The 12,169-nt window shown below is 29.4% G+C and overlaps 1 protein-coding gene across 1 annotated transcript in view; it reads right to left on the bottom strand.

The window, feature by feature from the left end:
- LOC108778596 (putative fatty acyl-CoA reductase CG5065) overlaps positions 1-10,575 on the bottom strand; it is a 13,368-nt gene extending 2,793 nt beyond the window's left edge. Inside the window, exons 1-3 of the mRNA XM_018545817.1 lie at positions 10,541-10,575; positions 5,450-5,649; positions 96-335 (exon numbers count right to left, since the gene is read on the bottom strand). Coding sequence (XP_018401319.1) covers positions 96-335; positions 5,450-5,638 — 429 coding nt within the window. The 5' untranslated portion in view covers positions 5,639-5,649; positions 10,541-10,575. The remainder of the gene's footprint in view (positions 1-95; positions 336-5,449; positions 5,650-10,540) is intronic.
- Between the last annotated feature and the right edge of the window lie 1,594 nt (positions 10,576-12,169).

Raw genomic sequence — 12,169 nt, 5'->3', positions numbered from 1 at the left:
TATATCGGTATATATATAATATATATATATATATATATATATCGATATTTTTTGCATCACTCTCCATACTTGCTCAGTATAGCGGATGTTCTTACCTGTTTTGCTAACGTTACGATGTTTACAGTACTTATGGTGTTCATCTTGATAGCTGTTTTCAGTGACATGTCAAACTTGACATTAGCGGCCATATGAAAGACAACGGAAACCTTATTTATGAGACGTTCTTTATCCGCAATAGATAAAGCAAGTTCTTCAACAGTTATATCACCATGTATAACTGTCAGTTTCATCAGACGTTCCGGGTACTGTTCTCTAAGAATTCTAAATGGCTCTTGCTGCAAATATAATTTCTATTCAGTAAAACTTTTTCATTTGTTTGAGATAATTTATGCTTCGAGATAAATTATGTTCGACTAATTCATAATTACTGATCAACGCAATTAGTACCTACGGACAAGCTGTAAAATATCTATTCCTATCATTGATTCAACCCGTACAACAAACTAAATTCAAGACGTTTTAGAACGTTCTTAGAACATATGGAAGTTCTCTAAATGTCTTTAGAACATCTTTTGAAATTATGTGCTGAATGGGAATTATAATAATAGAGCGGTCTTGAGTTTAATTTAATTTTTATTGATAATTAAATACGTACATAATTATCGTGCTAACATCAAATAATTCAATTAAATAGTGTTATTGTTTAAATTTTTTAATATAAATTAATATAAAATTATATATGCGATATACAGGCAATGAGAGCAATAAACAACGCGGTAATTTAAGCGCAAATTCTACAACTATATTTTCAGGAATTCTACATTTGATGTTAATACAAACTTGATATCAAGAAATTCCTGAAAATGCAGTTGAAGAATTTGCGCTTAAATTATCGCGCTGTTTATTGCTCTCTCATTACCCATATATCACATATATAATTTTGAATTTCGAGAGTTCTATCGAATAATTAGATTTTTTAAATATAAAATATTTGAAAAGGAATGAGAAATGTCAAAAACGTCTATGATTCAAGGATATGGGTTCTTACCAAACTCTCTTCTTTATATTACATTAATGGTCACTTGAAAGATGATGAAATACTTTGTTAATTTCTGATGATCGATGTCGAGGTGATGTACGACGATTTATTTCAATTTATACTATTAAGTAGATGAGGAGGTATTATGGCACTCTATTTACATTTTATATAATATAATTAGATTAATAATAATTATTTAAATTAAAAACTTTACGTTTACATTCGTTAAAGTATTGTTCAATCGATTCTGAACTCAAAATTACGAAACATTTATTTCTTTGAGCACTATTTATAAAAAAAAGCGGTACTGCATAAGAAGCTTTAAGAGAAAGAAAAGTGGTAATGTAGCCTTCCATAAAAATTAAAAAAATTTGTTATGTTTAAGAAACAGTTTTTGGTTAGAAAATTAAAAAAGTAAACTATTGCAGAACATGTGCAAATATACATACGTATACATCTTCTGTATATAAGCTACAGCTTAGTACTAAAAATTTGTAGTATATATAATTTAAACTATAGATTAATAGACTGGAACTACAATTAATTTATGGAACAATTATTTACATGTAAAACGTTGAATAAAAGATTGTTAGTAATCAGTATGTTTTTTAAGGACCCATATTAGAAACATGCCATGCTATTATTTTATATTATACAACTCGAAATTTATACAGCCAAGTAAAATGTTAAATAACAAACAACATATTGAAATATACATATACTTATGTGATAATACGCTCAAGTTTGAGAAGAAGTGTATGTAAATGCTAATATGTACCTAAAAAATATTTCAAAATGCTTGAAAGTAAAAATATCTTATAAATGCTGTCTATTTTGTGTATTAGCATATTAACATCATAATGTAACAGCGAGTTACTGAACAAAAAATTTCATAAATAATCACTGAAATTATAGAAAATTCACTATTTAATAGCGGAGAGATATTAAGAAAGGTCGTTACCTACACTATAATGGCCATAATACTACCTTTTCCTTCATATATAGTGTGGCGCACGAAGTATCATTTAATTATCTCATCTTGAGACTATTTTTTGTGGAGCATTAATTGGTTTTGCTACTGAGTGAGTAAATTTTATTTTTACTTCGTGGAAAATCCATTAGGTGTGCACGGCGGGTCGAAATAAATAATAAAAAAATGATAAAAAAATTTAAAAAAAATGTCTTTCTGGTTGTTAAGCATAAAATAAAAATTGTATGCAAAAACAAAAAATGTGTCAGAGACTCGGAGATATTTTTATTTATAGATTACAAGTGCTATGCATGTTATTTGAAGATTTGTACCGAAAAGTAGTCAAACGAGACCTAATAGATAATATGTTTAATATGACTACCGTTTTATCTAAGAGATAAAACGGTAGTCATATTAAACATATTATCTATTAGCGACAATTTTCTAAGCTTTAGTAACTTTATATCAGTTCCGTACCAATTTTATTAAAAATCAATGTATTATATGTAAAATAAGTGGTATAATTTTTCATGCGCCACATTGTAATGTAATTACATGTACCGCTTATTATTCCTTCTCTCAATGTCCGTTCCGATTAATTTTATAGAAATCTATAGGAGGGAAACTACGGAAATCTTATATGCATTGTATCTTTGGGAAGAACATAAATAAAGAAATACATGTAATAACAACTAAGAAATCGGAGACCTTCAGGATCGAAGCATATTTGCTGCTTCGCGGCTCACGCGAGATTAAAAAGTTGACGCGTTTATATTACTGTTGTACAATAACATTCTTCGGTTACCACATGTAAGCTAGTAACATAAATACCTTATGTTATATTCTACGTAATCGACAGACCCATTAAAGTTTAGAGAAGCGATTGCGTTTAACGTTTGCGGCGAGCAGCCTTTAGCTTGGCCTGTTGCGAGCGTGTTGCAATCGTTGAACTTTCAGCGCACTTTAAACGAATTGTCGTTAAAAAGTCAATAAGTAGCTTACGAAAGCTAAAATCTGCGAAGAGAGTCATTAGAATTATAATAAATCTCTTTCACACACGAGAATAATCATGACGAAGTGATCAGAAAATGTGTGTTACGTATCCGTTGCTTCACCTTTCTCAGCCTAAGTTATTTTAACGCGATATATGTGCATGCGCCCGAAGAGATCGTAATGTAGCTTGTTCAATTATCCACCATAGGCATCAGACACACATGTTTGCGTCAAGATGTCTTCACTTATACCGATAATTGTTCCTTTCTCTCCCCTGACCCCGACGTTGTATACATAGATTTTATTTACATACTGTACGCGCTTACATAAGAAACACCGCGTAAATCGAGTTTTTATTTTTTTTCTCGAAGAGTATTTACATAATATGTATTTGTTTGGAAGACTTTTTTTCAATATTTCCTACTGTAAATGCCTTCCCAGACTACACACAATATTTATTAGATATTTACAAAATATTTAAAAATAAGACATTAAAATTCAAGTAAAAAATATTTTCTATAAATATTTAACTATATTTTTATCATAAATATTAAATAAAATATTTAATCTATATTTTAATAATATTTCGAATAAAGCTTTAAGTATATAAAATATGTATATATAACATTTCAAAAAATGAGTAGTAATAATTATTTGTTATAAACATTCTGTGCCGTCTGAGTTATCAAAAATGTATCGTAATAAAATATCAAACAAATTTCTAGGATCTTTTAAATACGGAATTTATTTCGTATACAGAGAAGACTGAAGTTATGAGTAATAGGGGTAAATAGTAAGCCCGGATTCTCATGCAGACTCGGTGCTTTGATACAGAACGTAATTTGTGAAAAATGGGTGATAAGAATAAATTTTACCCTTATAACTCATTTTTCATCAATCAATCTTTGATGTCAAAGAGCCGGTGTCTGAATGAGGATTCGAGCTAATATCTAATTAAAAAAACATTATAAACAAAATATAAAATTATATATAGACAGACAGAAGTCTGTAGTAATGCTATATACTTATTGCATAATAATGGTTAGAAGCGCTCATTGTCGGGCGTGTTTATGCAAGAGGTTGTTGAAAATATAATCAGTATAATTAATTTTTACAATTTTTTTCTCAATTTTTATACATTGACGTTTGAGTAACAAATAATATATCGATATACACATTAAGGATCCTTTATTTGTATCCGGCCTAAATATTAAATATTTTTCGAATTTTTGATACAAATTCTATAAAAATTCTTAAAAAAAAAGGATAGCAAATATCCAGTGTTACATTTCTTTTAATACTTTGCGTATGCGGTAATTTTACAATTCGGTGCATCCCTAATGTTTATCAAAAATATTTGTCGACATCTGCTGAGCAATTTTATAGAAGAAATAAGAATAATTAGGAACTTCAGGAAGGCAATGACCCTGAACATCGGAATCGCCTTTGTGCGTAAAAGGAAAGTAATATCACTATTGACCTACTTATCTCCAGATGCAAATCCCATGATAACGTATAATGGTTTTAAATGAAGTTCAAACTAGAAGAGAAACCTTTACTCTTAAGTAGTTACCGACTAATTAATTAAAAATTAAATTAAGAGACAAGCGCTCACTATTTATAAATGAATGTGCCAAGAAACTATAGTTGAAACTATGCCGAAAAGGTGTCAAGTAATAATTGACGTGAAGGTTGATGAATGATAGGACCCATTACTTATGGATTTAAAAAGATTACGTAGTTACGTAATTATGCAATACCTGTTTGAGTTTATTTTGATAGTGTAATATAATATATTAAGGCAGCGTAGAGACAAAGGTGTGGCGAGCAAGGTATTTGTCTCATGTAAAAAGTTGGAAGTGGCATAAACATGACAATCTAATATTTCCTATATATAAAAGTATATATATAAGAAAAAACAAGTAAATATGATGTATAATCGGCCAAATAACGGTCAAGCAGGATTTTGGTTGCTAATGTAATGTGTGAATTTTATTTATATATATATAAACGTATATATATAAGGATATAAATTTTGATATAATAATTGGTCATATTTCTATCACAACTATCAAAGTACGAAAAATATTATTTGGTTTTAGTAACTATATTTTTTAGTAATTATGTTTCGTTTGTAATATACTACAGACTGTAGCATGTGCTCAATGTAGTGGTAAGATTCCTCGAGATTACGCATTTTACGTCTAATAAACGATGAAGATAGAATAACACACAAATAGCGCTAATTAATAGTGTCTCCCCGAATCCGTAATAAGACCATGCGAGATCCTACACTTGAGAGTGGGGGATTTATGTCTCATAAACTGACTGCGCAGACTGTAGCAATTAATTTATTGCGTGTCACTTCTCGCCTTTAATATCATATGTAGCCAATTTAGCGTCTCAAAAATCAGAGCTTTAAATAACATTATTTGCTTATTACATACCTGCAGTAAGAGCTGTAACCTTGTTTGCGAGTCATGGCCTTTCTTTTTTCTAATTAATAAAAAGATATCTCCAATATCGGGACAACTAAGTAATAATTTGGCGACTAGAACTTTTCCCATGAATCCAGTACTTCCAGTGACGAGAACGTTTCTATTGGCAAACCATTCGGGTATCGACTTTGTGATCATTTTTGAAAAAACTGAAAAAATAAACAAAATATTTGTTAACAAAAAGAGAGAAAGAAATCTACAAAAATCTGTGATAGGTTATTCTTTTTTAAACTAAGCTGTTTATAATTCTAATTGAATGTAAATGCCCTTCCCTCCTATTTTACAATTTATCATATATTTATATAATTGTATTGAAAAAGATTTGAAGTTTAATATAGGAATAAGTACTTTGTCGATTGTAAATGGCTAAATACTCATTAAGAACAAAAAAGAGTATCTAAAATCTAGCAAGGTGTTTTGTTCATTTGTATTAACATTTCAGTAAGAATAACAAAATGTACTGTCATATACCTTTTTGTCTTTGTTAAAAATATAATCTTTCAACACAATCAACAAATTGTATAAAATATTTTTATTTTTGTAATTGATAGAAAAGCTGAACGAACTATGAGATATATAATATAAGCAGTTTTTATAGACAATTATAATTTAAAATCAATTCGATGCGCTATTTAGGATTCTTTAGTAAATCAAGTTACTATGTTCAATTTTTTTATAATGACGTTGAAGTACTGAACTTGACGTGTGCAAAATTCTAGAATAAGTTAATGATAAAATGAGGAAGAAAAAATATGTAATTTTTAACGTATAACTAAAGTGACAGACCGAGTAAACATTGGAGATGCTTCTTTGACTAACTATATATATATACAAATATTTTCATAGATTTCTTTACAGAAGACAAGGTTACAATAGTTTAAAATATTAAGATTGTAATGATCACAAAAAAGTAACAGATCAATGGCTATTCTGGAAAGATATTTAATGATGAGAAATAGTAAAATATCGAGTAACATAACTTCATATTGTTTTGGTGAAGCAGCTTTTGATTTCATTGCAGATTGGAATAATTTTTCCCTTTTCTCCTAAACTGTCTTTTTCACAAATTTTGTTTCATAAAACTTTCACTTCCAATGTTTATTGTAATTCGACGATACATTGCCAAATTGTCAGAAGAACAAATTGTACAAAAAAATTTCAACTTCATAGTTTTAGTTCAAATATTTTATCTAAATTTTATATAAAAAAAATATTCGTGATTTTGTGATGAGCTCTTATAAGACACCCCAAATTTTTGGTACTTTACTAAAGAACCACCTTAAATGACTATATATGTATATGTAGAATATAAATTTACATCAAATTATTTAAGCACTTAAGATTTAGCTTGTCCTACTTTCCAAAGCAACAATTCGACGTTCTTCGAATATCCCAAATACTTTTATATACAGAATAATTAGAGAAATTATATTATAGAACAAAAATCGTGTAACTCCATGTAAAAAAGTGGAGGTGACGTTTATATCTTTTCGGCACCACCACCTAGAAAAAAAAATATGACAAAATACATCCCCTTCAAAACTTTCCCCTTAAACTTTTATTTGAAACACTTTTTCGTATTATCAAAAATAAGCAATATATTCAAGATATTTGATTTATGTAGACCACTCTATACTTATATTATATATATTTTGAACATTAAGTCAAACATGCTATGTGTATGTTTGTATATATAAATGTGAAGGAGGAACGATACTACACACACGTGCGCGCACGCGTACGCAAGTACGCACGCACAATACATATCTATGTGTATGTATAATGTGTATATGTGTATATATGGAATGTTTCAGGACTTTAAAGATGAACTTCAGAAAATAGTAAATCTCATCAAAAGAAATAACTTTGTAAGGAACTTGTATCCTTTGATGCATTTTTAAGGAATTATACGTTCTCATTCAGGCCGGTACGTAATTCATCGCGCAACGCAGCGTTGCACGTATAACATTAATCCATATTTTTGCTTTGTTAGTAAAAATGTTTTTATTAATTCAAACATTTGTCGTTTTTGTAAAAACATAATTTAAGAACGTGAATTATATCACGTCTATTATCAGACGTTACATGCAATTGGACGAGTAAATTCTTTCTAAAAATGTGTCGAAAGACACGAGTTCCTTAACAAAAATGGTTTGTTCTGGTGAGCTCTACTATTCCATGAAGTTTGTTCCTAAAATTCTGGAACACTATATATCATTATACCTATAATGTTGTATATAAAAATGTAATAACATGTGTTTTGTAGATTTTATGGCTATACCTTAAAATTATAATAAATTGCAATAAATATTTGGATGAAAGTGTTTAGAAAATAACGATACGTTCGAACTAATACCGCACTTCTTGCCTGAGAAATAGAGCGCGCACACTAAAGAACTAGCAGTATTAAAACTGGAAAAGTCACTTGGACAAAATCTTGTCTTATCGTTCCATGTCGTAGGGACTGTCAGAACGAACTGAATGCAGATACGTTGTCGACGTTGGCTTTATCCTTGTTACACGGCTGACCGCACGGTCATTCCTAAGCCTTTCTTCATTTCGCCTTCGTCCAGTGCCGGTGTCCGGTAAACGAAGGCTCGAGGGCGGTAGCGAATTCTCAAGGTCTCACATTCTCTGTTACTTTCTCTCTTAGATGCAGCAGTGATGGAACTGAGTGGATTCACTTTTTTCAATTGTGTTACGTTTAATTTTTTATTTTCGTATCGAATTTGCATATCTCATTACATATCTAATTCCTAGAGAGATTTACATCACTAGATAATTCATATTCAATATTTATCACAACATTGTTAACTTCAAAAACAAGCTTGTGAACTTATATACGTATATTTATTATATATGAATATTCATTTTTTTGTAATTTACATGTAAAAAACAAGTTGAATTCTATTTGAGATTCATGATTCTCTATCGGATATAAACATTGCTTTTTTTAATTTACATATAAAAAACAAGTAATTTGAAATTTATGTCATCATGGAACTTTCCAATGATTCCGTGATGATCTAATAGTGTATTTGAAATACGATTGATGATTAAGATCGTCACTTTTGTTAAAAAAAACCTTTTTTATGAAATTTAAGTTTCTAGATTTATATTTAACAATGAAATTATAAGGAAATAAATCCAAGTATTGCCCATCTTTCTATTTTAATGAATTTTTTTTATATTACATACATTGATTTTAGAGTATCTTTTTAATTTTTATAAGTATTCTTACAAACATTAAGGAGATAAAACATTCCTTTAAAATAGGCTTTTTATATTTTTTTCATAATAAATTTTAAACGATAAGAGATACACAAAAATATTTTGAAGAAACATTTATGATTTTAAAGGCATTTTATAATGGAATATTCATACTTTTCAAAAATGTTATATATCTTTAAAATCCTACTTGTTATTGTTTTGAAAATTTTTAATAATTAAATTAAAATTTATTTAAAGACAATTTCAACCGTAGTGATTTTTACGTTAAAAAATATTTATTTATATATATATTGTATATATATTCTTTCAAAACTATTGATTTTCAAGAATATTTATTCATGAATTTTTTATGATTATTTTATAAGTATTTATATTTATTCATAAATATAATAAAATATAAATTAACAAAAAACATTTGAATAAATAATTGGTGATGCTAGAATGATGGCCGAATTTGATCGATGTCGATAGTACAAACTTTTTTAATGCTAAATTAAAAATGTCGATAATAGATACCTTTAATTCATTTTTTACAATATTGTCTTACTCAAACGTACATCTGTCCTTATTTAACGTACTGCAACGTCATTTCTTGCAAAATTGAGTATCTATTGCTAAAAACAATTACTGCTTTGTTTATCATTCTGAGTCTTTGCTAAGCATATCTATATGGTATGCTTCTTTCACTCGTTTTGGAGCGTATATTTTTGCAACGTAAATCTCTTTTCCACTCTCTTTGGAATCCTCAACAATATAGATAATCTACATAGATGAACGTTCAAATAAATAAAGAAGACTTCGTTTCATGCAAGTGTAAACGCTTCTTTTACGTTTTGTGATTCCAATTTACTCCTCCTGATTGATGTTTCGTTTACGCTTCTATTACTCTTTCCTTACATTCGACTTATGCTCCAATTTCTATTTTCATCAGAGTAGTTGTAACTGTAAAAATTGATTATTTGTAGATGAATATGAGAAGATTATCCAACTGTGATCAGAGAATTCTTACGACTACGACCCCTTAATAACGTTTACGTAATTGTAGATTAGGCTTTATTGACGATTCCAACGAAGATTACTTATAGATACATATATATTGATTTTCTTCGTTTTTCCTTGCTTTCGTTTTTTTTTCTCTTGGAGTGGACAAACGAGAAATCTCCGAATGCATATTTCTCAGAAAGATCACACTCGTCTCATATTTGGCTTTCCTAAAGACTTTTGTTCTACAAATCTTCCATTCTATGCTGACATTATTCGCTGTTACTTTAAACAAAGGTACATCATGTTCTTATCTTCCGAATTGCTTCCGTAAAAGATTGTTTTCTCACTGATGACCAAGAAAATTGGATTGTTGTTTAACAGCATCTGTTCCGAAAGAGAGAAAGAGAGACATTGTCTCACACCAAAATTATGCAAATGATTTCGTCGTATCGTAACAAATATTGGCACAAGCGAAAGTTTTACAATAGAAATAAAAAAAAAATCTGAGTTTATAAAGAATCTTAAAATATTCAAGAAATGGAAATTAATATTCAAAACAGTGGAGCTTTTTGATATTTCTGCACGTAGGTAAATGTGAAATGTCAAATACGACTAATAGAGTAAATGTCTAATAAAGTCTGTATATTGTCCTTTCCATTGTGCGATATTGTGGAACAAGTAATAACATTCAATTTTTCCAGTAAGAAAACATACATTTGCATTACATTTTTTTCGTCTTCTATATCTTTTTGTCTAAAATAATAGTCCTTATCTCGATGGTTATTTTTCTAATATATATTAATCATGTTAAATGCTCTTCTTTACCTTTCTTAAAACAAGCAGAGACAAAATGACCTTTATTATTAGTGCCCGGATTACAGTTCTGAGATCGTGTCAACCGTAACAAGCTCTCCCCATTGCACTTTATCCCCCATGGCCGTGGTAACGTTGCTTCTTCGCTTCTTACGTTGTCCAATAAGCCACTGCATCCACGCATATACTTTCCATGCGGGGTTTATTCTTAAGGATCAGTTAAAATTTGGAACTGCAGTACCTAGGAATACAGCTCATAACCTGCTTAATATTTATAATATATGATATCAATAAGATCAAGAGCAAAATAGATAAAGACAATTAAAAATGCAGAGTATAAAGGTATAGGGAGGAGGGGGGAACTTATAAAATAAAAAACCTTATAATATTAATTACAGCTCCTTGAATATACATCAGCCCGAATAAGAATCAAGCAAGTAATGATAAAAATAATAAGTGAGAACACTATAATCAAGCTAAAGAATAATGACAAGCAAATACGAAGGCAATTAATGTATACAAAAACATGTTACTTTTAGTTTGTAATATATTCATTATTAAATAATTATCTCATATCTTATCACATTCAACATTCTAGATGTAAAAAGATATGAGATAATTATTTAATAACACACTAAAGGTGAAATAATAAATTTTGTGCAGAAGGCATGCGCAGAGTCCATTCCACAAGAAATTATAGGTAATGTCCTCGCTTCGATAAAAGCTGTATTCGGTTTTGCAAAGGCATTCATAATCATTTTATCTTGTTCACCGATTTTGGTGAACATAGGGTAGAATGATTACAGATGCCTCCAATTTGCAAAACCGAACGCAGCTAATACATATGTAGGAGTACAGTATATCATTGGAATGAGCGTTAATGCGTGATTATCCATCCGCTTCTTCTATATGTGAAGTAGGGCTAGGAAAGTTTGAGAAAACGATACTATACTCGTGATCTAAATGGAATGTCTTATATGGTATAATTGCCCGTATTACAAATAAGCAGATTAATGTGTTTATCAATATATTGGCGAGAATTTAGTAAAGTAATCACAACATCGACATATTTACATTTAATTCTAAATGCAAATCAGATAAAGGCGTCCCTGCGTTTATTATGGATAATTTTTTGAAATCTGTTCTGTATCTTTTGCACTCTGTCTATCTGAGAGTGGAATAAAAAATGATCCTAAGATTTGTGGACATTAAAATCCGAAATTTTCATCAATGTATTTGCAAGTAAAAATGATTGCCTTTGAGTACAATAATATAGAAGTCGGACGCAGAAATTAGTGCAAAGATAAAATAATAAATTGAAAAGCCAATTTAATACATTCGAAGTCTTCGCGTGCTTACATGTTACGGCTCATTTTGAGCCTTCTTCAGAGAGCACAAAATAACGTCGCAGAAGTGCTTCAAATTGAATAGATATGTCGAATTAGTCGTACTTCCACCATGGAGATTCAAGTCACCTACAAAATAATATAATATGCATCATTCACAGATGATTGGAAGACTGCATGAAAAAGAAATCTAGATATGTCGATGACTAAACGAACTTACCTTTTTAGAGTAAAAAGAGTAAAAAAACGCTGAGAGTAACGCGCTCCTCGAAAAAAACTATTGTATCAAATTAAA

The sequence above is a fragment of the Cyphomyrmex costatus genome, unplaced genomic scaffold (genome assembly GCF_001594065.2).
Source record: "Cyphomyrmex costatus isolate MS0001 unplaced genomic scaffold, Ccosl1.0 scaffold120, whole genome shotgun sequence".
Lineage (NCBI taxonomy): Eukaryota > Metazoa > Arthropoda > Insecta > Hymenoptera > Formicidae > Cyphomyrmex > Cyphomyrmex costatus.
Note: the sequence above shows the minus strand (reverse complement) of the source record. Positions and strands in the feature narration are given on the sequence as shown.